The sequence below is a fragment of the Aspergillus aculeatinus genome (genome assembly GCF_003184765.1).
Source record: "Aspergillus aculeatinus CBS 121060 unplaced genomic scaffold BO66scaffold_36, whole genome shotgun sequence".
Classification (NCBI taxonomy): Eukaryota; Fungi; Ascomycota; class Eurotiomycetes; order Eurotiales; family Aspergillaceae; genus Aspergillus; species Aspergillus aculeatinus.
In genome coordinates, this window is record NW_020291505.1 from 383,545 (window position 1) to 409,894 (window position 26,350).

Consider the following 26,350-nt stretch of genomic DNA (forward strand, 5'->3'; position numbering starts at 1 on the left):
ACTCTACTCTACTCCGTATGATATGCCAGCCTAATTCCGTCTCTGGTACTTCTGCTTCCACTTCTCTCTCCTCTTTCGCCCTCGTCGACTTTGCTCGTTCAGGGACGCTCCAGACGCAACACACGGGAGCTTATCAGTCCTTCAGGCTTTTACATTGGCCCCTTTCTCCCCTTGATCGGCCTACCCCGCGATAAGGTGATGATAACCACACCACGGCTTGGTGGTGGCTATGGCTGGACCTTGACGGTTCGTGTCGCATGTGCCATTAGAGTCTGGGCTGCGGTGTGAATGGTCCCTGCCGGCCGTTGCTTATCGGAGAATAAACCCAATTGATGCAGTGATGCAGTGGTGCAATGGGCAAGGGTTGGTTGGTATAAGTAGCGGTCCGTCTGCTCTGCGCTGTTGACCATTCGCAAGTAACTATAGCCCATTCATTCGCTCGATTGATGTCCATAATCCTGTTACCATGGCGGAGAAGTCCCAGAACATGGACTTCATGTCTAAGGTTTCACCAGAAGTGGGCGAGGAGCCCTCGCTGGAACAAGGCGATATGCAGCTTCTAGGTACGCTTGCGTATCGTCTGTCTCGTGTGTCTATGCTGACGAGACCAGCGACACTGGGGTACAAGCAGGAGCTGCGCAGGCATTATTCGACCGTACAGGTCTTCGCAATTGCATTCAGTATCATGGGACTTTTGCCGTCGATCGCATCGACCTTATCGTATTCCATTCCTGCTGGACCTGTGGGTATGGTCTGGGTACGTCGCCCTTCTTGCTATGCTTACACGGGGGTTGCTTGGTACCTGACTAGATGAGGCTTGTGGCTAATGCATCGCAGGGTACGGTATCTCTTGTTTATTCAGTGCGATGTGCTCAAGGCAGTGGTCTGACAGGAATTCTAGGTTGGTTTGCTGCGAGTGTCTTCATCTTCATAGTGGCATTGGCTATGGTCTGCCTCCCTCAGCTCTTTTGGTTCCTATTATTCTGGTCGGACGCTTACAACTCTGTGTCAGTTAGGCCGATCTAGCGTCTGCGATGCCCACTGCCGGTGGTCTATACTTCTGGACCCACTATTTCAGCGGAGAGAAATGGAAGAATCCCCTCAGCTTTGTCGTTGGATACAGCAATACAATCGGTCTTGTTGGAGGTGTCTGTTCCATAGATTGTAAGCGGCGCCCCTCTTCCTCGTGAGATGCTTCTGCCTCGAACTGACTCGGAGGGTGAGATGGGTTTGCTACTATGCTGTTGGCTATTGTTTCCATTGCGCGCGATGGCGAATGGACTGCTTCCCGTCCCGCCCTTTACGGCACGTATGTCGCATGCGTCGTCGTGCACGGCCTGATTGCCATCTTCTTTGCGCGCGTGATGCCCAAAATCCAGTCTGTTTGCATCGTCCTCAACGCGGGCCTGGTCTTTGCCACTGCGCTCGCATTGCCGATTGGTAAGGCAGTACGCGGCGGGCAGATCAACTCGGGTGCCTACGTCTTCGGGCATGCTGAGAATCTCACCACCTGGCCCGAGGGCTGGAGCTTCATGATCGCGTGGTTGTCGCCCATCTGGACCATCGGGGCGTTCGACTCCTGTGTCCATATGAGTGAGGAGGCCACCCATGCTGCGCGGGCGGTACCACTGGGGATTGTCTGGTCCGCGGGCCTGTGTGGTCTGCTGGGATTTGTCTCGCTGGCGATAATGGCAGCTGTGATCGACGTCGATCTAACGGCGGTCCTCGACTCCAAGTTCGGACAACCCATGGCACAGGTGGGTTCCTTTTATTCTGTCAATTGAGGCCGGGCTGATATTGAGCGATTGCGTCCTCCAGATCTACTATGACTCCCTCGGAAAAAGCGGCGCGCTCGGCTTCATGGTCGTGGTAGCAGTGGTCCAGTTCTTCATGGGCTTGAGTCTTGTGAGCTCAGTCACTCTCTTCCAGTACCGAACAAACGATCCGAAGCACATTGAACTGACCCCTAATCGCGGAACCTAAAAACAGGTGGTCGCAGCCTCCCGTCAGAGCTGGGCCTTCTCTCGCGACGGCGCCCTCCCTTTCTCCTCCTTCTTCCGCCACGTCAGTAAACGCATTCGGTTCCAACCCGTCCGGATGGTCTGCGCCGTGGTCGTGATCGCCATCATCCTTGGTCTGCTCTGTCTGATCGACAACGCTGCGGCCAGCGCGCTGTTCTCTCTAGCCGTGGCGGGCAACGATCTCGCCTGGATGGTCCCGATCCTGGCCCGGCTCGTCTGGGGCCAAGACCGGTTCTACCCCGGAGAGTTCTATACGGGCCGGCTGAGCAAGCCCATTGCAATCACCGCGATCGTGTATCTGGCTTTTGCTATCGTGCTGAGCATGTTTCCTACCGAAGGACCAGACCCGACCCGTAAGTTGTGTCACTCATTCCTTTCGTCTTGGTTGGGTTGTGGATGGGATTCCGCGCTGACTGCTGTTCCTGTGCGAAAATTTAGCTGCGAATATGAATTACACCATTGTCATCAATGGCACCCTGTGGCTTGGGGCGCTGCTTTACTATGCGGTCTATGCGCGAAAGGTGTACAAAGGTCCGCAGACGACCGTGGGGGGGTCAGCTAGTCCGTCCGAGACGAGGCTCCCGCAGGAAGCGGAGGGAGAGAAGGAGAAGAAGGGTAACACTGCTTGAGCCCTTTCTTTTCTTTCAGTGGCTTGTAACCTATTTTCAAGAGAGTTCTCGCTCTTGTACTTCGGAGTAGTTCAATAAAATCTCCGTGCTTGAATCGTTTATCATCGCACAAGGTACTGATAAGACAAGATGTAAGGGTCAAGATACTGTAAGCCGGTTCAAGGGGCCAAAGAATCATTTGATTGGAGAATTGATTTGCAAACGCTGTGGTACATTACATCGTAGGACACCCCATTGACACCCGATGTGTTTAGCAATGCATGAGGGTGGGGAGGGGGCGACGGTTTAGAAATTAAGAGACAAATAGAAAGCAAAGGTAGATAGAGGGTCTTATCGTCGTCACCTTCGTAAAACGGATACTATCCCGGTCCAGCGAGAAAAGGATGCATTTACTCGGGGACTTCGAGGACATAGCGGCCAGCGATCTTGCCTTGTTCTGTTTTGGTGAGACGGTGTGTTAGTCCTGATTCTGCCGAGTGCAAGCAAAGAGGCGGAAGAGAGGCAACATACCCATCAACTCGAAGATCTTGGGGAGATCCTTCAGGGGCGCCGTCTTGAAGGGGGCGTTGATCAGTCCGCGGGCGAAGAAGTCGACGGCCTCGACGCCATCCTGGCGGTTGCCGACGTAGCTGCCCTTGATGTTGACCATGCGGACGACGGTGTTGAAGACGGGGGCGCGGAGGAAGGCGTTACCGGGCAGGCCGATGGCGATGACGCTGCCGCGCGAGCGCACGTACTCGGTCGCCTGCTGGAAGGGCTTCTCGGCCACGGCCAGGAGGATGACGGCGTGGGCGCCGAGACCCTCCGGGGTGGCGGCTTTGACGTCGGCGACGATGTCGCTGGAGGTGGTGAAGTCGATGTATGCCTGGTTTGTTTTTATTGCTCGTTAGTTTTGTGTTTTCTCTTTTTTACACGTTTTTATCTTTCGTACCTCCGAGCCCAACTTCTGACACATCTCCTTCTTCTCCTCTCCGCCGTCGATGGCAATGGTGCGCAGACCCATGGCCTTCGCGTACTGCAGCGCCAACGAGCCGAGCCCGCCGCCGGCCCCGACGATGGCGACGGTCTGGCCGGGCCGCACGCCGGACTCCTTCAGGCCCTTGTAGACGGTGATGCCGGCGCAGAGGATCGGGGCGACGGCGTCCAGGGCCACCTCCTTGGGCAGCTTGGAGGCGTGGCTCGCCTTGGCCAAGGCGTACTGCTGGAAGGTGCCGTCGACGGTGTAGCCGGACAGCGCGGCGTGCGGGCACAGGGGCTCGTCCGCCTGCTTGCAGAACTCACAGGCCAGGCACGACCCGTTCAGCCACTTGATGCCCGCGTGGTCGCCCACCTCGAACTCCGTGACCAGGTCGCCGCGCGCCACCACGATCCCCGCCCCCTCGTGCCCGCCCACCAGCGGCTGCTTGAGCGGCAGCGGCCAGTCCCCCTTCATCGCGTGCAGGTCCGTGTGGCACACCCCCGTGTACCGGATCTTGACCAGGATCTGGTCCGGGCCCGGCTTGCCGACGGGGATCTGCTTGTAGACTGGCGGGTGGCCTTTCTCTTCGACCACCTGGGCCCATTGGGTCGAGGGGATCTCGGGAGGGGAAGACATTTTCTTTGGTTGCTGTTGTTGGTGGTGGTGGTGGTGGAGGTTGTGATTGGGGATGGGTGAGGGGTTTGTGGGTGTAGATGTAGATGTAGATGTAGATGTAGATGTAGATAACGAGGTAAAGAGATTCTATGCTTGGATGCTTGAATGCTGGGAAAGTAGATGTAAACGTAGGAAGCGGAAGCTGTGTTACGTGGAAAGAGAGGGGAAATGAAAGAGCGAGGGAGGACCGGATTTATAGGATTTGTAGGATTTCTAGAGACAACAGGCAATGAGACCATTCACTTTTCTACTCATGGTTCGTTGTACGTACTGGAAGTAGGACAGGTGAGTGACGGAGTGAGTGAATGAATGAATGGCAGGTGGGGTGATTCCCTCCCGGCCGAAGCGATCAAAGTGACGTCGTGATTCTTAGTGGTGTGTTGTTGACAGGAAGCACAGTCCAGACAATCGGACGAGAGGAGCAACACGGATGCGGAGGTTGTACATCCTGGGATCCCGATCCTTGTGGTCTTGCTCATCCCAGGGTGAGGGCGATACGAGGAGATCATTTCCCGAGCATCTCCTGTCCGGTCTGTTACCTCCGGTCTGTGCCCCTCTCTCTCTCCCCTGGCGATACTCGGTGGTTGCATTTCTTTGACTTCATACTTCATGCTGTTTTCGGATTATGTCAATTATCTTTTTTGGGGGGGGGGGGTCCAGTTCAAATAAAAAAAGGTGGAACATGTAGACGTCATCAGCAATTGATCGAGATTTGTCTCCGCATCTCAACGGTGACTGAGAGCATTATCAGACCCCGATATTGCATTAGGTCAGATTTCCCTTCCCCTCGTCAGCCCCTCCGTTCGTGGTCTTCGCCTAAGTTGGATCCCCCCCCCCACGCTGCTTGGCTCTTGTTTCATGTTCGAGATTTCGGCTTTTGGAAGGAAACCCCCCAGGAACATCGTGGGATGCACCTGTCCCTCTCCCTCTTGGGAAAATGTCCACCTCCGGGACAGTTTGGGCGGGGAGATCGCATTGGATTGGCCCATCACCGGAATCGGTTCATGCTTACCTAAGTACCTAAGTACATACTTAAGTCAGGGCTGTCAGTGCCAGGTGCCTCAGGCCGGATGGATCGGGGCTGGTGGATTGGGGATGAAGATAGTGTAAAGTAATTAGTAGCTATTTTATTTGAAAGCACATCACTACGAGCCCTCATCTTATATACCTGGACCTGCCACGGATTGAGGACCTCCTGGGCAGCCACCTGACTTGATATCATTCTTGGCTCGGTACGGAGTACCTATACAGACAAACGAACTGCTGAATCAGGCCTCTAGTTATGCTGTGTCTGTTTGTCAATGCCTTTTTGAAGACGTTCGTGTTATACTGTACAAGTTCCCCTTTCTCCGTGCTTAATCTCCCCCTCACAAGCATAATCACTCTATGTAGCTCGCCGTATGCGCGCAATGTTGGATGTCATGCAGCCGCTGTTTGCTCCCGAAATTCCGATGACTGACTTGCTGCCAAAACCTTACCAGCATGGTAGAGTTCAATCTTTTAGAGATTCATGGTTGATGTTCAATATGCATCTCTGATCGAACCTCGTGTACAATAAACTGCATCTAGAGTACATTGAGGTGAACGTCTGGGCGGTTTCGTACTGGTATCAGGACAGCCTTTCCTTACAATGACTTGAAGTGATGGACACGGCGAGACCGCAGCGGGATGGCGAGACCCAGCCTCAGAAGGTTTCTTCTTTCTCGCCTGGAATATATGGTACTTGTCATGGTGAATGCGTGGAAGACAAGTTCTAACAGAAAGTCCATGGCTCCATGTCAGACTGACTTCAATTTATCTCAATCATATATCGCATATAGCGGCGTTTATGCGGAGCCTGGGCGTAGTTCCTGGGTTGTCGTCCCCACAAGTTGAAAATAGTTACTAGTGGTAAGCTATGTAACTTGGGGTAAGTGAAATACGCATACTGACGCAGACTGACAGCCAAACAGCCACAGCCGGCGGGTATGGAAGGGAAATCCACCCGAATAGGCAGGAACGAGCCCATGCCCGAGTGAGTCCCGCCGCGGTCTGTCACTCACTTTTCACTCTCTGGAGACGAGCTTTTGGCTCAATGAAGCTGAAAAAAGAGAGTCAGAGAAAGGCGTTTGTTGCAATCATCCACCACAACAGCCTCTTCTCTCATCTATCCCAAATTAATTCCTTCCTCCCCCTTCATTCACTGCCTAAGCTCACTCCTTTCTAAGTATACACTTCCATACACACACCACCTCCACCTCCTCCACCAGCCCTTCTATCTTCCTATCTAGACGGCTATCACCACAAAGCCTCCTACCACGGGAACAAACTGGCGAGATTTCGCCCCTCGTGGGTCTCCTTCACGGCTCATTGCAGCTGGTCTTTATCCCTCATAACCACGGCCCCCCAGCATCATCGCTCTACCGGTTCTGGTCATCTATTCAGTTGAATTCACAGTTGACTTCTGTTGTCTGGAACGGCTGAGCCGTGAGGGTTTGTTGGCTGGCTGGCTCGCTCGCTCCTCTTCGTCTTCCCTCCCTCCCTCACCAAGAAACCCTCCTCCTCCTCCTCCTCCTCCAGCAACCGCCGATAGACTCCTGTTCATCCGGTAAGGCAATCAATCCTCCCTTTATCCGCTCATTTTCTTCATCCTTCTTTTCCCTTTTCAATCATCATCGTCGTCGTCTTCATCATCCCAACCACACCCCCCATCATCTTTCCCCCCATCGTCATCTCCATCTCCATGCTTCCCTGTCCTCTTGTCTCCACTCCTCCCCCCAAGTCGGCCACTCAGATTTAATTCCTTTTCACGCAGGGAACTCTAGCTGGACGGCGAACAACTAACGGACGGACGCGTGATCGCCCTTCACCTCAAGATCTCCGTGAGCTAAAACCTCTCCAAGACCACCTCCCTCCCCATCCCCTTCGCGCATGGCCAGCCTTCATCCATCGCGACGGTCCTTGTTCTAAATATCCTCATCCTCTCCCCTCCCCATCACTGCTGTCCGTCACCTTCGCCGCCGCGTCTACTCCTCCGGCACAACGCGGCAATCATGACGGGAGCTCCGCCGTACAATCCTCAATCTCCTACCCAGCAACCTCGTTATTCTGCATATTCTTCTCCGAGCAAGAACCGTCCCTACTACCCCAACAACAATGACCAATATCAACAGCACCCGCCGCAGACGCCGCCCGCCTTCCCCCCTCAGCCCAGCATGGCCAGGAGCCCTCACTTCTCCCATGCGCCGTCTCCGTTACCGGCCACGCTGCCTCCGTTGAATGGCGCCGCTCCTTCATCTCATCCATCGGATACATCATCACAGTATCAGGCCCATTCCTCGGCTGGAACGCCGCAGTTCCCCCTGCCTCGGCCCTACTCTAATTCCGTCTTGTCGGGCAACGGCGCGACCCCCTACGGTCATTCTACTCCCTCCCACGCTCATCCCTCTGGTCGGCCCGACAGCCATTCGCAAATTTCTCCCAAAAAAGAGTCAGAATCTCCTTACCCTATGGGGGGCCACGGAGTCGCGCCGTATCCATCTTCCATGATGCGAGAGTCTAGGCATTCTTCTCCTCCCAAGGAAACCGTACGTTGTTGTTTTTTTTTTCCTCTCCTGCATGTTCCTTGGTCCACAATAGCTGATCGTGATCACTTCTCTTGCGGCCTCCAGAAACCAGATCCCATGTCGTTTGCGAGCATCTTGGCTGGACCAGCAGAAGAGCGCAACCCGCCTTCCCGACAATCTCCACCGAAGAAACAGCCGTCCCTGGAACCCGCAGCAACCCCCATCGCGCCAGCACCAAGCGCGACGGACAATCTGAACCCACCGTCGACGACGCCCATCCCGGTCTCTCGCAGCAAAAGCAAAGACAGAGAGCCCTCTGGCCCGGCCTTACCGCGAATAGAAAAGAAACCCGCCAATGAAAAGCGCCGTCGCAACGTCGACCACGAGCCCAGAGTGTCCGACTCACGGTCTTCCACCGTCGCGAATGGCCTTTCTGAGTCAACGAAAGCCTCCTCGTCGTCCCGCGGCGCTGCTTCTCGCCACCCCTTGACAGAAGGGGAGGTGGAAGCTCTCAACCGCGCGATGGTCGATATGGCAAACGCAGATAAAAGTGATGTGGAAGGCCCTGGGTATGAGAGACAGTACCAGGAATACAAGGCCAAAAGCAAGAAGCGTGCCCTTCTCACCGAGCAAACGGAGTTGATTCGGCGCAAGGTTCGTGAAATATGCGTTCATTCGTGATCACTTTGCAGGCTAACATACTTTTAGCGACGACGTCATCAGTTCTTGGGAGATCTCGCAAAGTCCCTGGAGAAGCAAGCCGATGCCGGAATGGATCGATTCCGACTCACGAACGAGGCATCCGTTATCGCTGAAGTACAAGCTAAAGAGATCCAGGACGAAAAAGAACGCAAGAAGGACATGCAGCGGAAGCGGCGACGTGAGAATACCGTGCGCATGGAAATGCAGAAGAAACTGGAGGCAGAGCTCAAAGCAAATGAGGCCCAGGATTCTGCCGAGAAGGCGAAGTTCCTCCGTGAAGCCGAGAGAGCTCAGCGCAAGATCAAGACTACCAAGAGAGCTCTGGAGGGTGTTACTGCCCCCGAGGAGATTAGCGAAGTGACTCCCTTGGCGCCAAACCTTGAAGGGGGCACCACCAGTTCTTTCCACATCGGTCGGAACTCTCCTTCGAGGCGCAAGTCTGGACGCAATGGCCCCGTCACGCGACCCAAAAAGTCCAAGGAACAGAAACAAGCTGAAAAGGACGCGGCAGAAGCAGCGTATGCAGCCATGGAGAACGATGAGGCATTGCCTGTGGCACCCAAGGAAGACCCCCGTAAGGAGTCCATCAAGAAGGAGACCAAAGGCAACCGATCCAAGGAGCCCACGCCCACGCCGCTCTCCGCCTTCGAGACCAAGGGCTACAACCAGATTTACGAGCAGATCTGGCGCGATATTGCTCGTAAAGATATCCCCAAGGTCTACCGCATCAAGGGTCTGTCTCTCAGCACGCGCCAGGAAAACCTCCGCAAGACAGCCCAACTGGCTAGCAAGCAATCTCGCAAGTGGCAGGAACGCACCAACAAGAGCATGAAAGACACTCAGGCCCGTGCCAAACGGACAATGCGTGAAATGATGTCCTTCTGGAAGCGCAACGAACGTGAGGAACGTGATTTGCGTCGTCTTGCCGAAAAGCAGGAGATCGAGTCTGCTAAGAAGGCGGAAGCGGAGCGTGAAGCCAATCGTCAGAGACGTAAGCTCAACTTCCTTATCTCTCAGACCGAGCTGTACTCCCACTTCATTGGCCGTAAGATCAAAGGTGCAGAAGGAGACGAGTCCGGGGACACGGCCGTGGATGGAACCGACCAGACTGTCCAGCCTGGGAAACCTCAAGACCACACGGTGGATATGCCTCCCAGTGTCGCCGACCTTGGTGCCAAGGTCACCAACTTCGAAGATCTTGACTTTGATGCCGAGGATGAGACGGCCTTGCGGCAGGCGGCCATGGCCAACGCTCAAAATGCCGTTCAACAGGCTCAAGATCGAGCCCGTGCCTTCAACAACGGCCAGAACCAGATGGATGCGTTGGATGAGGGTGAACTGAACTTCCAGAACCCTACCAGCTTGGGTGATATCGAGATCTCTCAGCCCAACATGCTTACCGCTAAGCTGAAGGAGTACCAGCTCAAGGGTCTTAACTGGCTTGTCAACCTGTACGAGCAAGGTATCAACGGTATCTTGGCCGACGAGATGGGTCTAGGAAAGACTATTCAGTCTATCTCAGTCATGGCTTACCTCGCTGAAGTCCACAATATCTGGGGTCCGTTCTTGGTCATTGCGCCAGCGTCCACGCTGCACAACTGGCAACAAGAAATCACCAAGTTCGTCCCGGACATCAAGGTTCTTCCGTACTGGGGCTCAGCCAAAGACCGCAAGATCCTCCGTAAGTTCTGGGATCGAAAGCATATCACATATACAAAAGAGTCTGAGTTCCATGTGTTGGTCACCTCATATCAGTTGGTGGTTCTGGATGCACAGTACTTCCAAAAGGTCAAGTGGCAGTACATGATTCTTGATGAAGCCCAGGCCATCAAGTCCTCTCAGAGTTCCCGTTGGAAGAACTTGCTCGGTTTCTCCTGCCGTAACCGTCTTCTCCTGACAGGTACTCCTATTCAGAACAACATGCAGGAGCTGTGGGCCCTTCTGCACTTTATCATGCCCACGCTGTTCGACTCTCACGATGAATTCAGCGAATGGTTCTCCAAGGACATTGAATCCCATGCTCAGAGTAACACGAAACTCAACGAGGACCAGCTAAGACGTCTCCACATGATTCTAAAGCCTTTTATGCTTCGCCGTGTCAAGAAGCATGTTCAGCAGGAACTTGGGGATAAGGTTGAGAAGGACATCTTTTGCGACCTTACGTACCGCCAGCGCGCTTACTATACTAACTTGCGCAACCGGGTCAGCATCATGGACCTAATCGAGAAGGCCGCCGTTGGAGACGAGGCAGACAGCACAACGCTGATGAATTTGGTCATGCAGTTCCGAAAGGTCTGCAACCACCCGGATCTGTTCGAGCGCGCGGAAACGAAATCACCATTCTCTGTCGCGCACTTTGCTGAAACCGCCTCGTTTGTCAGAGAAGGCCAGAATGTCGATGTCGCTTACTCAACTCGCAACCTGATTGAGTATCCGTTGCCCCGTCTGCTCTGTGGGTCTGCTGGTCGCGTCGATGTTGCGGGACCCGATAATGCGTACGCCGGCTTCCGTGGGAAGTATCTTAACCACATGATGAACATCTTCGCTCCTGATAATATCAAGCAGAGTGTTCGGGACAACGGGGCATTCTCTTTCCTGCGATTTGTGGATACATCCCCGGGTGAGGCCTACGAGCAGTCACATTCCGGTGTCTTCGAACGGGCTGTCCGCCGCCGTGGACAAACAAACAGGCTGGCCCGGCTCAAGGTTGTTTACGAAGATGACAAGACAGCCGCCTCAGCCCTTCCGCATACATTGTTCAACGTTGTCGATCGCAACGATCGTCATGCAGTGAGCGAGGTCGCGGCTGAGGGCTACATGCGGGATTTGATGACCGTTTCCCAGTCTACGTTTGAGCGAGAGGGTCTTTCTCTGATTGAGCCATCTGCCACCCCCGCAGCGTCGGCACCTCCAATCACCATCACGAGTTCGAGCCAGGTTCCCATATATGAGGCCAGAGACAGCTTCTTCAATATTTCCGTGCGCCATGCTTTGTACGGCGTTGCCTCGAAGCAGGTGGAGCAGCAGATTGTGGAAAGAAAACTGGATCCCACACCCTACTCGCTGCAGCCCATGCTACCCAAGCCACTTTCCACCAAGGGCCGATACACGCATATTGAGGTACCGTCGATGCGTCGCTTCGTCACGGACTCCGGTAAACTGGCCAAGCTGGACGAACTCTTGCGCGAGCTCAAGGCCGGTGGACATCGTGTGCTACTGTACTTTCAGATGACACGTATGATCGACTTGATGGAGGAGTATCTGACCTACCGCAATTACAAGTATTGTCGATTGGATGGAAGCACCAAGCTGGAGGATCGTCGTGATACTGTGGCGGACTTCCAACAGCGTCCGGAAATTTTCGTATTCCTTCTATCCACGCGTGCGGGTGGTCTGGGAATCAACCTCACGGCAGCCGACACGGTCATCTTCTACGATTCGGACTGGAACCCTACCATTGATTCTCAGGCCATGGACCGAGCTCACCGTCTGGGTCAGACGAGGCAAGTCACGGTCTACCGCCTCATCACTCGTGGCACGATTGAGGAGCGGATTCGGAAGCGGGCGTTGCAGAAGGAAGAGGTCCAGCGTGTCGTCATCACGGGTGGTGCCGCTGGTGGAGTTGACTTCAACACGCGCAATCGGGAAAGCCGGACCAAGGACATTGCTATGTGGCTGGCGGACGATGAGCAGGCCGAGCTTATCGAACAGAAGGAAAAGGAAGCCATGGACCGTGGAGAGGTGTTTGGTGCCAGTAAAGGTGGGAAGAAGGCGGCTCAGAAAAGAAAGAGAGACATCACGCTGGATGATATGTATCATGAAGGTAAGGCGTCCTCCGATCCCATTTTCTAACCATTGACTAACGGGGGCTTTCCTAGGCGAGGGCAACTTTGACGATGCCAGTGCCAAACCCTCGGGCGCCGCGACTCCGGTGTCCGCCGCGGATAACATTGGGACGCCCTCGGCCACACCCATTCCCAAGCGAGGACGTGGACGCGGGACTGGCAAGGGCACGTCGAAACGGGCGAAGACGACGAAAGAGCGACTGCGTCTCATTGACGGCGATGGGGGCCTCGGACCCAGCTAACCCAGCCTACGAGGACTCTTGCACGATGAGATGGAATGACGGCGTTGGGATATCTACTTCCTTCCTTTCTTTTCTTATTCACCTCTGATGTTGTTTGAAGCTTTACACACTTATTGGGAACTTTTACACTGGATGGTGGTTCACTTTGTTGTTTGTTTTTCTATGTTTCTTTTCGCCCCAGTTGCGGATTTTACTGTCCGAACTATGTATTGTATTAACAGGATGCATTTGGTGGTGTATGAAAATATTTGCACCGGGTTGTTATTCCCTGGAGATAATGAGCAGAGAAGGGGGAATCGGGCAAGATTACGCGAGACAAAAAAAAAGAATTGGACGGTTGAAAGGACTTTACAGAAAAAAAGAAGTCAGACCGAAGATGATGAGGAAGGCAATGGCATGATAGATCTGTTGTTGTTCCGAGGGTGGAGTGGAGTGCGTGTGGGGTAGGTCACTAGGGGGAGTGACTGTTGTTATGTTTTCTTCTTTTCGCTGACTACTCGGATTTACCCCTTCGATGACTATTTGTACTTCTGACTGTGGAGCTTGGGATTTTTGATGTTTGCTTTGCTTACTGAATGGACGAATGAATGCAGTGGCATGAACTGGCTGCTTGAGTAAGTAATACAGTGAGTGACCAAAAAGGGAATAAAATGCGCCGGGCGTGGCGGAAAAGTAGCCGAGTTCCAGCCGGCCTTTTACGGTGTAAATCCCGTGACCGTGCCGTGACCGTGCTGTGACCATGCCGAGACCATTTAGATACACATACTCCGTACCTAGTTAGTTACCCACGCATTAGTTCTTAGTCATCTTCCGAGTCTCCCTCTCCGAACCGGACCCGGGAGCCAATCAGTGGCCGTACAATCGTCAGCCGCGGCCCAGTGAGCGCGTTCCCACTTAAGTAAGCCGCCAAGTCGCGGCCGATTTCCCTACTCAGCGGACCAGCGACCAGCACCGCAAATCCCGTCCTTTGCCCAGCCCATCGAATCTTTTTTGCCCCCTCAGGCTTACTCCTCCCACTTAAGACTCACTCTTACTTAAAACTTATCAACTCCACCTCTCCTCGTTCATCTCTTCTTTTGTTTTCTCTTTTTCCTTACCCCAAGTCTATTCCCCTCCCCCCCCCCACACTCCCAACTATCACCACAAGGGGATCTTTCCTCCTTCTTTCCAATTGAGAGTGATCTTCGCCCTTTGGCCGTACCGCACCCAATGGAGTCGCTTCTCCAGCAGTCTCGAGCCATGTGCCCGTTCCTCAAGCGCACCTCCCCGTCCACTCTGCGCACTCTGTCCACCGCCACTCGTCCCAGCATGAGCCCTGGAGGCGGCACTATGTCAAACCTCCAGGTTCTGGCCCGTCGCTGCCCCGTCATGAGTAAGGCTCTGGCCGTCCAGAGCGCCCGTTTGGCCAACACCAAGCGCTTCACCTCCGGTGTCGCCGGCATGGATCCCAGGTACTTCCGCCCGGTTCCCACCAAGCGGGCCTTGCATTCGACCTCGGGCAATGGCGCGGACGTTGCTCCCAATGTCTACAAGGACTCTCAGAGAGGTATTTCGTACACTTCCCATTGTTAGACACATTGTACTGACTCCATTGCTTCGTAGTCGACCCCGCTTTCCCCGGTGTCAAAGGCCGTTTCGAAGCCCCCAGCGGCGCAACCGTCACCGGTCCCCGCCCCGATGCCCCGAAGGTTGCGCCTTTCGACTACAACGCTTTCTATAACGGGGAGCTGGACAAGAAGCACAAGGACAAGTCGTACCGTTACTTCAACAACATCAATCGTCTGGCCAAGGAGTTCCCTCGTGCCCACACGGCCTCTCAGGAGGAGAAGGTGACCGTGTGGTGCTCCAACGACTATCTCGGTATGGGCCGCAACCAGGAGGTCCTGAAGAGCATGCACCAAACACTGGATACTTACGGCGCTGGTGCGGGTGGTACGAGAAACATTTCGGGACACAATCAACATGCGGTAGCCCTCGAGGGCACTCTCGCCAAGTTGCACAACAAGGAGGCCGCCCTGGTCTTCAGTTCCTGCTTCGTTGCCAACGACGCTACCTTGGCCACTCTGGGTAGTAAAATGCCCGACTGTGTCATTCTCTCCGACAGCCTCAACCACGCCTCCATGATCCAGGGTATCCGCCACTCCGGCGCCAAGAAGATGGTGTTCAAGCACAATGATCTGGTCGACTTGGAGACCAAGCTGGCCTCTTTGCCTCTGAATGTCCCCAAGATCATCGCTTTCGAGTCTGTATACAGCATGTGCGGTTCGATTGCCCCCATCGAGAAGATTTGCGACTTGGCCGACAAGTACGGGGCGATCACTTTCTTGGATGAGGTGCACGCCGTTGGCATGTACGGCCCCCACGGTGCGGGTGTCGCGGAGCATCTCGACTATGACGTCTACGCCTCGCAGGACACCGCCAACCCACGCAGCACCAAGGGCACCGTGATGGACCGCATTGATATCATCACCGGTACCCTGGGTAAGGCGTACGGCTGTGTCGGTGGATACATTGCTGGTTCCGCCGCCATGGTGGACACCATCCGCTCTCTGGCCCCGGGATTCATCTTCACCACCTCCCTGCCTCCTGCCACCATGGCCGGAGCGGACACTGCCATCCAGTACCAGGCTGAGTACAAACGCGACCGCGTTTTGCAGCAGTTGCACACCCGGGCCGTCAAGGAATCCCTGAAGGAGTTGGACATTCCCGTGATCCCGAACCCGTCCCACATCATTCCCCTCCTAGTCGGCGACGCCGAGGTCGCCAAGCAAGCCTCGGACAAGCTTCTGGAGGAACATGGGATTTACGTCCAAGCCATCAACTACCCCACCGTTCCGCGGGGTGAAGAGCGACTCCGCATCACCCCCACTCCGGGCCACGTGAAGGAACACCGCGACCACCTGGTTCAGGCGCTCCAAACCGTCTGGAACGATTTGGGCATCAAGCGCGCCAGCCACTGGAAGGCTCAGGGCGGTTTCGTCGGCGTCGGCGTCGAAGGAGCCGAGGCTGCGAACCAGCCTATCTGGGAGGACGCCCAGTTGGGTCTGCAGGAGGGTGAAGACTTGGAGACCGCCGTCACCCGGGAGTTCCAAGACGCGGCAGCTGAGGCGCTGCTCGCGCAGGCCTCGGCCCGGATGCAGACCGCCGCCGCCGGGATCCGTCCTGCCGCCGCCGTGGCCTCGGGCATTCCTGTTGGCGTCGCCGCCTAGATCCATGTCTTGAGAACCCCCGAATGTTTCAGAGAAACATAGTCCTGTGGATGTATGGTGTAATCATTTGTTCCACGTCCATTCCTTTTTATTAACAATGCCATCACCTCATATAATGCTGGAGGATCTCCTAGCATCAATCATATCTTCTTGTACCCCTCCTAAACCAACCCAATAGGTCAATCATATAATCGCGGTTTTGGTTAAGTCCCAAGAAGCCTCTGGGAAATCCAAGTATTTGTGACAGCCGGGTACCAAGGAATTTAGTCCCGTCGAGTGACGACCGCTTAAGGTTCTAGATCCTTAACAACGATTGTCATCTGTTTTCGTCCTCCATTGATTCGTGTGTCCGTCCTTGTAGCAGTAGTAAGCATACAGATTCTACGAAATCTAAGGATTTTCCTCCGCACGAACATTAGTAGTTGCGGCTGGGTTGAACAGGGCCGAAGGCATCCTTCTCGTTGAGTGAGTGACCGATACGACCCGGAGTATATATACATCCCCCACCCCTGTGGTAAGTATACCGTGTATACCCCCATTACACGAACGAATAAGCAATGTTGACTTTCCGGAAATATATCCTCTATGATAACATACTCAAATCTTCATCTTCTCTTCGCTACCGATTAACTACTACCTATATAAACGAATTGAAATACAAATATACACACCACAAAACATAACGTATGTCCTAACGCCAGTTGGAAATAAGCCCAAGGGGGGGAGACCAAATGCTTTTTTTGTTTTGAGGACAACAACAAGACTTATTTGACAAGCTATGGGTTATCGGGAGACGGAGGAGTGTTTCCACGTCCACACGCCCCTCTTCCATACTCTTTCCACATCCACACAGCGTCATAGTATCCTAATCACCACCACCCTTCTTTCGGATCTTACGCACTGGTTCGTCTCCATTCTTGCCTTGGATTCACTAGCGTCTCTTGCCACCCCCGCGGCTCACCTTAGGAAACTCCACGGGAATGCGCAGGCGCGCCACGCGGCGGGCAGCGGCCTCGGCCTTGCCGCCCTTGATGCCCCACTTGGCGAACTCGGACTCGCGGGGCTTGTCGACGCGGCAGCCCAGCTCGCGGAAGTACTGCAGGATGACGGGGCTCTCGAGGTGGAGGTCGTCGCGCAGGTCGGCGGGGTCGGTGGCCAGCTCGTTGGGGGCGTTGCCGCCCTGGGAGCTGCTGCCGCCGTCCTTGGCGGGCTGGGGCGGGATGTGCAGCGAGAGGGCGCAGATGGTGGTGTGGAGGAGGGTGACGTCGTTGCGGGAGAGGGAGCCGCCGGCGCCGGGGGCGAAGCGGCGGCGGACGGCGTCGATGATGGGGTCGGCGAGGGATTCCGACGTACTGGTGCTTGTAGTGGAAGGGGAGGTGCCGCCGGCGAGGATGGTGCGGAGCTCGTCGCGCGGCGGGAGGCGTTTGCTGCCGGGGCCGGCGCCCTTGGGGTCGCGCTTGAGGTGGCGGTTGAGCTCGAGGAGCAGCAGGATGAAGCGCAGGATCTGGAGGTGGGTGGTGTTGCCGGACTGGATGACGGCGTCGACGCGCCGCGAGACGTACCGCGACGTCGTGACCACCGGCTCGCCCGCGTTCGCCGTCGCGATCCAGTCCTGCACGCCCGGCAGCTGCCGCAGCGTCGACTCGCCGTTGGGCACCAGCTCCGCGAGCGGGTATACCTCGGCCGGGTGCGAGGCGTCCAGGTGCGGCGTCGGGATCGGCTTGTTGGCCTGCACTTGCGCCTGCACCAGCGCCTGCTTGGCGGCGATGTCGCTGACCCCCTCCGTTGGCATCGAGGACAGGATGGCGGATTCTGCGGCCGAGGCCGCCCCCGAGGGCAGGTTGGAGAGTTGCGCGTTCTCGGCCAGGGATTGCGCCGCTTTGCGGGATTGTTTGGTTCCGAAGGTGTTGGTAAGTTCGGTGCGTTGGGCGCGGAGGGTTTGCTGGAGATGTAAGACATTCATCGTTAGTTTAGTTTTCTTTTTTTCGCCCAGGGAAAAAAAAAGGTGGTGTCTCCATCTGCAGAGATATGATCACCCAACCAGCGCACAAATTAAACTGGCATAGGCATAAACCAAGAAAAAAAAAAAGGATCAGAACTCACCAGCTCTTCCTCCTCGCTCTCCTCCTCCTCCTCTTCATCAATGGAGCGCAGCTTCCGCACCGCACCGCGCAGCGTCATCTTCCGCACCTCGATGAACTGCCATGTCTTATTCTCGGGATCGACCACGGCGACGTAGTGCTTCAGCTGGGAGTCGGCATCCTCCTCGGCCTCGCGACCCACAAAGTCCAGCTTGGGGTGTTCGGACGACTGGAGGAGCAGCTCCGACGAGACGATCCCTTTGTTGCGCGTCGAAGCGGAGGAGGTCTTGCTGCGGGTTTTCAGGTAGGGTTTGAGCCGGAGATTGCGGGGGGCGTTAAGGCCGGGGGTGGTCACTATTTTGTTGCCGCCATGTGTGGATTAGCATGTATAGTCTAATTTATTGCTTCCTGGGAAAAGTCGAGCTTTTTTGGGATAGATAGGCGTTTACCAATGACCGGAGCGAGTTCGCTATCATCCTCCACCACGCTCGAAGCCAGAGGGGGCAGATCTTGGATTTCCAGCGCGGGCTTCTTGCTAGGCCGCTCGTGGCGATCAGAGGCGCGCTTGCGCTTCTTTTCGACCTTGTCGGAGACCATTGTGCCAAAAGATGTCCAAAGGGTATCAATCAGTCTGGGGCAGGTCGAAAATGAGCGGACTTCCGTGTCTCGTCGACCGGCGTGGATTTTGATATACCGGAGGAGGAAAAAGTCCCAGGAAAAAAGTTGAAGGCGGTCAGTTGGTCCCGAAATGGAAGGCGGAGAGAGACTACTATCTCAGCAGGGCGCGAGTGCGGTGCAGATCACGGGGACACACAAATGATTAATTAGTCTATCACCATTTGTCTGACCACCAGCGTCGGATGGTCAATTCTGAAGAAGATCGACAGAGTGCGACAAGTGGTACACTGTCGCGCCGACTTTTGATGTTCTACTTTACTTTATTTTTTGGTTTTACGTAGTAGAAGTAGCGAAAGAGATTGCGTTTGAACTTTTTGTGATTGGAATAAATTCTCAAAGAAACCTCTCCACGACCCGAAATTCCCTTGGTTTTTTTTGTTTGCCAGTGAAATCTCGAGACATGAGATATTGACCAGTTCCCCATAGAAGCTCAAAGACATCGGCGTATGATGATGAGAAGTACAGAATCAACAAAACCGATCCCTTTCCAACCCTACCAAACACATTTGCCCACCTCCAAGGATGGATGAGACGCGCCACAGAGAACGCATCCCTTCCCCTGTCCGGCCACAATAGCGCGAGAGAAGCCGTCGTGAGAAATCGAAGACGTTTTCGAACCCGATGGATTGGAACGGGATTTTCGAAGTTCCATTTGTTGAACGGCGGATTCCGAATTCGAGTAGTAGATAAAACCGGGACAGGGCCCTTGATCCGAGATGGTGGAGAGAAGGGAACCACGTTGAACGATCATAAAAGGTTTAAAATCATCATCGTGACGTCGTTGCAATTCTTAGTTTTCGATTGTCGTGTTCAGCGTTCAACCTGAGTCTTCACATGCAGAGCTGAGATGGAGGGGGCGAGTAATTTATTTGCTGCGATTACACATGTTAGCCATTGTTTTGACTATTGGACTATGATGGCTATCGAATTGAACTCACCTGCGAGCACGCATCTTTCTGCGCTTGCGCTTAAGGCGACGGACGCGCTTCTTTCTCCACTTGGCTCTCATCTTCGTAGATAGGACTAGAAGATGGCTGTTAGTTGGTGTCCAACCCGAACAATAGAGGGTCGGGGCAGTATACTCACACTTCTGCGAGGATGAAAGAGATGGTTGCAAGAAAGACGGAGAACGGCCGCGGTTGAGCTTCTTGTGTGCGCCGTGGCTGACTCAGCATCCAATGCCGCTAAGGGCTCGCTAGTGCTCTGATGGCTGTGATTGGCTACGCACTGGCCACCCTTTGCTTTACCGAGACCGCAGGGAACCACATTGGGTTTCACTCGTGACATCAACACTCCCGCTCGGTGTAGACTATATCCCAGCAATGCTTCCTTTGACCGATGGGCTTCTCGTTGGCTCGTTAGGCCTACAGAGTACAGATTCACTCGAACTACGATTGTATGAGTACGACTGTGTGTGATTGAGGTTCTCATTACTCATGCTTCATTATGCTTCATCATCAGTAGGACCACGCTGTGCTCGGTCAATAATGCTGCATGCAAGACCATATCCTCGCCTCACCGCTCTCCACTACTCCCATAGTCAATCAAAAGCCCTAGCCCTATCTGTCTACTCCGTGGATGTCGGTGGAAATGACCAGATAAATGTCTATCCCAGATTGCAACAAGCAATTCTCGCTTGTTAAGGACATCTTTTCTAGTACGCGTATCGGTACGTCACTGCCAGATCACCCTTGATTTCTTCCTCGTCGTCGAGCAGTGTCGACGGGGTGTTACTGGCCATAATCTGGTCACGTCGCTTGTTTGCAGCCCAGATCGCTGCGAAGTAGATAATGCAGCAGGCAGCCGAGAAGCACTGGAAGGACAAACTGATGATGTATCCATTGCGGTAGAGAGGTGCATCTTTCGCTAGAAAGGCATATGTCGAAATGAACCCCCCAACTAGAGATTGCTGTCAGCTGCATGAAAAATCCTCTGGTTGCCCTGGCCCACTTGAATTTTGGGCTACTTACTGTTCCCAAACCCTATCTGCCATGCTGTTCCTACACTGCGTCGCCGATGGCCGCCTAGGTTCATAGCATACCAGCAGACAATCACGGGCATTGCGCTGTAGGTGCCACAGGTGACCATGAAAAGAGCGCCATACTGAACGTTCCTATGTGCTACGCCGTGGACATTCAAGAGGATCCCGTATCCCGCCATGGTGACCAACATAGGAACCAAGGTGAATGCAAACCGATGCTTGAATTTATCGGATAGAATCGCAATGATCATTGAGAAGACGAAGGCGGCCGCCCATGGTGGGATCGAGTACAGCTGCGTTTGGATGGCTGCATCATACGTTAATGCACGGTGTCAATCCGTCAGCCAAGGCTGGTCACAATACCTCCGTATCCATAGGTCTTGATGATAGACGGTGCAAAGTAGGCATACCCTGGAACTATTAGCGAAGTCCTTTCAAACATGTGACAGGCTTTGCCGGGGCTAGCCCAATGCTACATACCATAGGCCGAGACGACCTGACCAAAGTACATAAACCCGCCAATAAAGATTTTGTCTACATCTCCCAGTCAGCGTCCTTCCGAGCCAATAAACGCGGTACTTACAGTCCTTGAACACATCCAGCACGTCTCGGAAACCGATATGGGCATTGTGTCCGGCCTTGCCCACATCCTGAGCCAGCTTTGCCTGGATGTACCTTCGCTCCTCATCATTGATCCATTTGACATCCTCTGGGAACCCAGGAATGATGAAGTACCATACGAAGGAAACCACGCACGTGAGAACGCCTTCGATGATGAAAACCCATCGCCAGCCGCCGTAGCCTCGTAGGCCAGCCATCTTTCCGAGACCGCTAGCTAAGAGGCCACCAAAGGCACCCGCCAGGGTGGTGGAGCCGAAGAAGAAACTGAAACGCTTTTGCGCTTCGCTTCGCTTATACCACGTACCGAGCAAATAGAAGCCTTGCACGTAAGTTGCAGATTAGTCCGGTGGCCAAATACGCACAGCGACAAAGACAGCACTTACACCCCGGGAACATGCCCGTTTCGAACATCCCTAAGACCTGCGTATCAGCCTACATCCCACACCAACAACGAACATGAGAGCAATTGTACCCAGGAACCAGCGCGTGGTTACCAATCCACCCCAGCTAGTCACCAATCCTTGACAGATCATGACGAGGCCGAAACCGAACATGCACAGGGACACTATGAGCATCGACGGCATATCAGCCAATGTCCACACCACGACTATGCACAGTTCCAGATACTCACACCACACATGCGGCTTCAGCTTCTTGAGCAGCAGGTTGGACGGGATCTCGAAGAGCACATATGGCACGAAGAAGATGGTCAATGCAGTGTTGTACTTGGTGCCGGTGACAATGTTGAGATCCTTCTGCAGTCCGAGCACCGCAGCGTTACTGATGTTCACCCTGTAGCCGTCCACCGTCAGTGAACCTATCACGGACCTATCTTCCGGGACGTAGGGACACATGCCGATCCAAGAAAGCCAGCAAATACATTATGCACAGGCATGGGACGATGTGCCAGTCAATCTTGGCCATCAATTTGCGCTCGGTCGTGGAAGTCAGCCGGGGCAGGCCCGCGGCGGACGTCTGGATCTGCTCCTCGGTCTTCATCTCGGTGAAATAAGGGGACTGTGACCCTACGTTGCACATACAGGTGTTAAAGCACTGGATCGTGCTGCGCATGAACTGTATGGGAGGACATACCTGCATCGCGACCCATTGTGCTTGATATCACTTTGAGTACAAGCTTCAGAGACCAGGTCCTAAGGATAATTGGAGTAGACACTGAGCTTATGAATCAATCTGCAGTAGTGCTTGCTTTCTTTTCCAGACTGATGAAGTAAGGTGGTCAGGACTCTGGGAGTGACGGTCTGTGTGCGTAATTCACTCGGTAAAGATGAGTACAATCAAGTCTCATGGGCATCAACAGGGAGGAACAGAGAAGCGCCCGAATTAGGGGATTTCAGAGTCTATTTGTGGAGAGTAAGCGGAGGAGAAGAGGGGAAGGAAAAAGTCAGCTCAGCTGTGTTAACACCCAACTACTCAGCTACAGCTCACTAGGTATCAAAGATGCAATGAGAGCCGACAGTGCCAGCCAATCCAGCCAGTCACCTGAGCCGGCACTCAGTACCGACCTGCGACTTGAAGCTCGGCTGAAGAATTGGACTTGCAGCCTGACGGTCGACTTTATGCTAAACTGGCTGGAATCTACATTATCAGGCATCTACTATATGAGCTTAACATACAGAAGACTGCTGCGGGAGATGCTGCGGGAGATAACCTTGTCAATTCCGGAGCATTCTACAGGACATGTTTCCGGATATAGCATTTTCTTCATAGATACAAACCTCAGATATGGAAAGTCAATCGAAGCGGGAAAAGCTTTCAGCTCAACTCTCACCCTCGGCAAGTTTAATGGCTCTAGAGCAGTCTATCAGTCTGCCCGGTAAGTTGTGGCCGAGTTCAGCTTTAGAAGTAGAAAGACTTGACTAGTATTGAAGTGGATTAACTAGTTAAGTTACCCCATACTCGGATGACTAAGGCAGCTGCCAGGCGGGTCCACTCGCTTCTCCCCGCATTTTATGAAATCTACTACGTACGTATGTATGAATGGATTCCAGACGTGACCCCTCCTAGGCATGGAAGTAGGTTGCGACGATCAAAATCTCTTTCAGTTTGAGGAGGTGATCAGGCTATTATTGGTTTTCCGATATCGTACATTTGCCCAATTTCAGCGCCAGATTATTCCGCCCTCTATCCGCTAGTCATCTCCGGTTCTAGTGACATGTCAAGGAGAATAGATACATTCGTGGTATTTGCTTAATCGCCGGTCGTGCGAGTATATATAGTAGAGGAAGGTCGTTAAATGTTCATTCAGGGAGCAACATCTTCGTAGAATGCGGGAATCTCTCCAATTCATGTAGTTAGTCCTGTTGAGGGTTGATCCTCTACAGCCTTGCCCCACGCCGTCTCGAAGGTTGAGTCATCTGCAACTGTCAGACTCGACATCGATTGAAGAGCCTGGTCCTCAATGTCCTCCGTGTCAACCATGACGGGGCCAGGGGAAGAGGGCGTGTCGGAGCTTGCTTCTGCCGGCAATCTCATCGACTGCGTTTTCGCATCAGACTCGAGCAGCTCAGCATCGAAGTTGGAGCTGTACACGACGGCCGCAAAAGCTTCCAGCTCCCGAACTCCTTGTTCCATGGCATTAAGGTACAAGTTGGGAGGCGCAGTGCCGTTACCGATCACATGGGCTTGTCGAGCCAATACGGCTAGCACGTTTGCCAGCTTAGTCTTCGGTTCTGAGCTGACTGCCCCAGGGACGACCGTAGCAACGGAAGTGAATGACTGAGGGGCAGGCGTGTGCGATGCTTTAAAAGCTTCGGCTGCGCATTGCTGGATCAAGGTTTCGAAGCACTCGTTGTTGAGAAGCAAGACAACGCGGGTAAATGTCGGAGAGTCAATGAGGTCAGCTGTCTCGTCCAACAGGTGCCGTAGTGTCGCAGTGGTTTGAGGGGTCGAGGGTTCCGTCACTCCTAGAACACCAGACTCTTCCAGTAGATGATCCTCCTCCTCTCTCGGGGGAAGCAGATAGGATAGCCACTTCCGGTGTCTAAATGGTCAATGACATGCCAGCAAACATATGACAAGAGTCAAACCTACTTTCTGTCTTCCTCGGTATCCCCCTCCACTTTCCTTCGGACTTGCAGGGTCAATTCTGCCAGCTTGCCGCGCGAAATATCCTCTCTGGGGTTGCACGACCCGAATACTTCCGTCACAGCGGATTGCACCTCCTCCATCAATTGCTTCCAGCCACGGTGAAGAAGCCACCAACTGAAGGCCAGATAGCGCCGGTTGGTTTCGAAGTCATTACCCAGAGTCTGTGTAAGGTCATCATCATCATGATCTTCAAGTCTGATAGTCGATGCATCCGCTGGGGGTGTGGCCATAGAAATCACGCTAGACAGGTAATTTCGACGACCGAGAAGGTTCAATTGAATACGAGTGAAGATAGTCAGTAAGGATAGGGTGTAGATCAGCGTAAAGGACCTAGTGATAGCTGCCATGAAACCGTCAGCTCCCGAAATTGGCCAAAGCACAGCCGAAAGCAACTTACAGGTGATCTTAACCTCATTCCACAACTGAGTCTTGTTGCGCTTTGGCGACGGCGAGGGTGCGGCACCCTCAAGTGTGGATTCTCCTAGCTGACTTGCGCGGACAAAGCCATCGCTCTGGAAGCTGGAGAGGCTTCGGCGATCATCATCTGTGATACTCGGCGAGATTGAGCTTAGATCAGAGCTTGTCCCCTCCGCCGTACCGAGGCGAGCTAACCGCTCCGCGCGCTTCTTTTGTAGCTCTTTCGTCAACTCCTCGACCGGCAATGCCTCCAGTATATCCTCCGCTGCAGTGGGTAAGAGTGCTAGGATAGTGTAGGTACAGTCGGTTTGGTTCTGTTCGAAGCGTCTCCGTAGGCTAGATCGGGGCAGGGCTCGTCAGCGACCACTTCGGAGCACACGAGCACATCGCAACACGGCCCGAGCTCTTTCATCAGCGAAGAGATCACATACTTCTCTCGAGCAATACGATCACTTCCCATACGCTCGCTTGCTTCCGAGATCTTGCCCAGTACATATTGGCCGGCAAGATAGCCCGCGCCGATAACGCCTGCTCCGATTGCAAGGCCCTTGCGATTGCGCCGGAACCAGCGCTTAGTGGCACTGATCATGGTGGAGCGATGATCGGGGGCTTCAGCAGGAGATTGTTGGGGGAAGTGGGAGAAGATCAGATCATCCTATGTAAGAAGCAGGAGTAGAAGAGAAGGGAGCAGAGGGTGTTTGACAGGAAAGAATTTAAAAATGAAGGATCAGGATGGTAAGAGGCGTGAAAAGGAAAGCAACGGGGAGGGGGGGGGGAGAATGGGAGGGAGAGCTGGCACACGGTCGGCGAGTAGAGAGAGGGAGGACAATCCGGCCTCGGCTAAACCAGTTCGGCGTATGATAACAGCTTGTGTCTAGCTTCAGAGTTGTGTGTGATCTTCACTGAGATGGGTCTAGTATTTTTGAATAATTGACTAACCTATTGGCTATTGGCAACTTAAACATACATACATGCATACTAGGTACTGTGTACTATACAGAGCATGTAATGTATGAGTACTAATCTCGATTCAATCTACTTACCTGTCCATTCAAAAGATTGCATCATCGCTGCTGCTGCTGCTGCTGCTGCTGGATCCTTATCCGGCCTGAGAACCGGTGCCTGGGCTGTCAGGCTGACCTGACCTGTACCGTACCTGAAAGACGACCTTGAATTGTCATACATAACCTCCAAAGATACGGCGCATCAATCGCAGTCCTTGTATAGCATGGTCTACAAATGCTTCATGTAAGGTAGACCTGACTCAAAGTAGAAGAGAAAACCAAGAAACAATTAATCCAGGAGAGAGGTGATGTTCAGGGAAGGAGAGCAGAGAATCAGCCAGCGTGGGGTAAGATTGATTAGGTATGCCGATTACAATGATTTTACATACCACGGATGACTGACTGGAACCGACTTTCCCATTATCTCCTCTTCCTCCTCCTGCTTCCCCTCCACTCTTTCAACGCACCCACTCTCTCTCTCTCTCTCTCTCTCTCTCACTACTACTACACCTCCTCCCAATCTTCCCCCTACATCCTCCATGACCTTTTCACACATATTCAAACTCAGTATATCTTGCTACTGGCAGAACATGCACCCCTCATGAACCTTGCTCCATGTGAGACTTTTCGGCGA

General features: G+C 53.8%; 8 protein-coding genes across 8 annotated transcripts; 3 read left to right on the plus strand and 5 right to left on the minus strand.

Moving 5' to 3' along the window:
• Nucleotides 1-466: 466 nt before the first annotated feature.
• BO66DRAFT_403214 (putative GABA permease) lies at nucleotides 467-2,650 on the plus strand (the record flags this gene model as incomplete). The annotated part of the gene is made up of 7 exons (XM_025648852.1): nucleotides 467-563; nucleotides 612-757; nucleotides 1,017-1,164; nucleotides 1,225-1,757; nucleotides 1,819-1,905; nucleotides 1,990-2,374; nucleotides 2,460-2,650. 7 exons carry the CDS (start codon nucleotides 467-469, stop codon nucleotides 2,648-2,650), a joined length of 1,587 nt encoding a protein of 528 aa, XP_025502078.1.
• Nucleotides 2,651-3,039: 389 nt separating this feature from the next.
• On the minus strand, nucleotides 3,040-4,244 carry BO66DRAFT_327456 (zinc-dependent alcohol dehydrogenase; the record flags this gene model as incomplete). The annotated part of the gene is made up of 3 exons (XM_025643949.1): nucleotides 3,040-3,086; nucleotides 3,161-3,515; nucleotides 3,582-4,244. The coding sequence occupies 3 exons, from the start codon at nucleotides 4,242-4,244 to the stop codon at nucleotides 3,040-3,042; spliced, it is 1,065 nt and encodes a 354-aa protein (XP_025502079.1).
• Nucleotides 4,245-7,315: 3,071 nt separating this feature from the next.
• Nucleotides 7,316-12,617, plus strand: ino80 (chromatin-remodeling ATPase INO80; the record flags this gene model as incomplete). Its single annotated transcript, XM_025643941.1, has 4 exons — nucleotides 7,316-7,849; nucleotides 7,934-8,482; nucleotides 8,537-12,353; nucleotides 12,409-12,617. The coding sequence occupies 4 exons, from the start codon at nucleotides 7,316-7,318 to the stop codon at nucleotides 12,615-12,617; spliced, it is 5,109 nt and encodes a 1,702-aa protein (XP_025502080.1).
• Nucleotides 12,618-12,673: 56 nt separating this feature from the next.
• BO66DRAFT_133226 (uncharacterized protein) lies at nucleotides 12,674-13,394 on the minus strand. Its single transcript, XM_025641998.1, has one exon. It carries the CDS (start codon nucleotides 13,356-13,358, stop codon nucleotides 12,966-12,968), a length of 393 nt encoding a protein of 130 aa, XP_025502081.1. The 5' UTR covers nucleotides 13,359-13,394; the 3' UTR covers nucleotides 12,674-12,965.
• Nucleotides 13,395-13,731: 337 nt separating this feature from the next.
• On the plus strand, nucleotides 13,732-16,172 carry hemA (5-aminolevulinic acid synthase HemA). Its single transcript, XM_025649988.1, has 2 exons — nucleotides 13,732-14,163; nucleotides 14,220-16,172. Exons 1-2 carry the CDS (start codon nucleotides 13,827-13,829, stop codon nucleotides 15,824-15,826), a joined length of 1,944 nt encoding a protein of 647 aa, XP_025502082.1. The 5' UTR covers nucleotides 13,732-13,826; the 3' UTR covers nucleotides 15,827-16,172.
• Nucleotides 16,173-16,438: 266 nt separating this feature from the next.
• On the minus strand, nucleotides 16,439-18,573 carry BO66DRAFT_353511 (DNA-directed RNA polymerase I subunit RPA49). The gene is made up of 3 exons (XM_025644810.1): nucleotides 18,357-18,573; nucleotides 17,930-18,261; nucleotides 16,439-17,768 (listed from the first exon to the last, which is right to left on the minus strand). Exons 1-3 carry the CDS (start codon nucleotides 18,502-18,504, stop codon nucleotides 16,758-16,760), a joined length of 1,491 nt encoding a protein of 496 aa, XP_025502083.1. The 5' UTR covers nucleotides 18,505-18,573; the 3' UTR covers nucleotides 16,439-16,757.
• Nucleotides 18,574-20,063: 1,490 nt separating this feature from the next.
• On the minus strand, nucleotides 20,064-22,186 carry BO66DRAFT_421737 (putative MFS transporter; the record flags this gene model as incomplete). Its single annotated transcript, XM_025649989.1, has 8 exons — nucleotides 20,064-20,484; nucleotides 20,556-20,873; nucleotides 20,930-20,977; nucleotides 21,047-21,100; nucleotides 21,150-21,506; nucleotides 21,660-21,752; nucleotides 21,819-21,979; nucleotides 22,044-22,186. 8 exons carry the CDS (start codon nucleotides 22,184-22,186, stop codon nucleotides 20,240-20,242), a joined length of 1,419 nt encoding a protein of 472 aa, XP_025502084.1. The 3' UTR covers nucleotides 20,064-20,239.
• Nucleotides 22,187-23,282: 1,096 nt separating this feature from the next.
• On the minus strand, nucleotides 23,283-25,502 carry BO66DRAFT_353516 (peroxisomal biogenesis factor 3). Its single transcript, XM_025644811.1, has 4 exons — nucleotides 25,144-25,502; nucleotides 24,693-25,048; nucleotides 24,239-24,635; nucleotides 23,283-24,188 (listed from the first exon to the last, which is right to left on the minus strand). Exons 1-4 carry the CDS (start codon nucleotides 25,299-25,301, stop codon nucleotides 23,492-23,494), a joined length of 1,608 nt encoding a protein of 535 aa, XP_025502085.1. The 5' UTR covers nucleotides 25,302-25,502; the 3' UTR covers nucleotides 23,283-23,491.
• Nucleotides 25,503-26,350: the final 848 nt, after the last annotated feature.

What these genes read in the sequence shown, in the direction of transcription:
- BO66DRAFT_353511 (XM_025644810.1), bottom strand. Translation starts at nt 18,504, where the DNA reads ATGGTCTCCGACAAGGTCGAAAAGAAGCGCAAGCGCGCCTCTGATCGC. An exon ending in CGAACTCGCTCCGGTCATTG is followed by an intron (nt 18,262 to 18,356) that starts GTAAACGCCTAT and finishes GCAACAAAATAG; the next exon opens with TGACCACCCCCGGCCTTAAC. An exon ending in AGAGCGAGGAGGAAGAGCTG is followed by an intron (nt 17,769 to 17,929) that starts GTGAGTTCTGAT and finishes TTACATCTCCAG; the next exon opens with CAAACCCTCCGCGCCCAACG.
- BO66DRAFT_353516 (XM_025644811.1), bottom strand. Translation starts at nt 25,301, where the DNA reads ATGATCAGTGCCACTAAGCGCTGGTTCCGGCGCAATCGCAAGGGCCTT. An exon ending in GATCGTATTGCTCGAGAGAA is followed by an intron (nt 25,049 to 25,143) that starts GTATGTGATCTC and finishes GCCCCGATCTAG; the next exon opens with CCTACGGAGACGCTTCGAAC. An exon ending in GAATGAGGTTAAGATCACCT is followed by an intron (nt 24,636 to 24,692) that starts GTAAGTTGCTTT and finishes GTTTCATGGCAG; the next exon opens with CTATCACTAGGTCCTTTACG.
- BO66DRAFT_133226 (XM_025641998.1), bottom strand. Translation starts at nt 13,358, where the DNA reads ATGGTCACAGCACGGTCACGGCACGGTCACGGGATTTACACCGTAAAA.
- hemA (XM_025649988.1), top strand. Translation starts at nt 13,827, where the DNA reads ATGGAGTCGCTTCTCCAGCAGTCTCGAGCCATGTGCCCGTTCCTCAAG. An exon ending in CTACAAGGACTCTCAGAGAG is followed by an intron (nt 14,164 to 14,219) that starts GTATTTCGTACA and finishes ATTGCTTCGTAG; the next exon opens with TCGACCCCGCTTTCCCCGGT.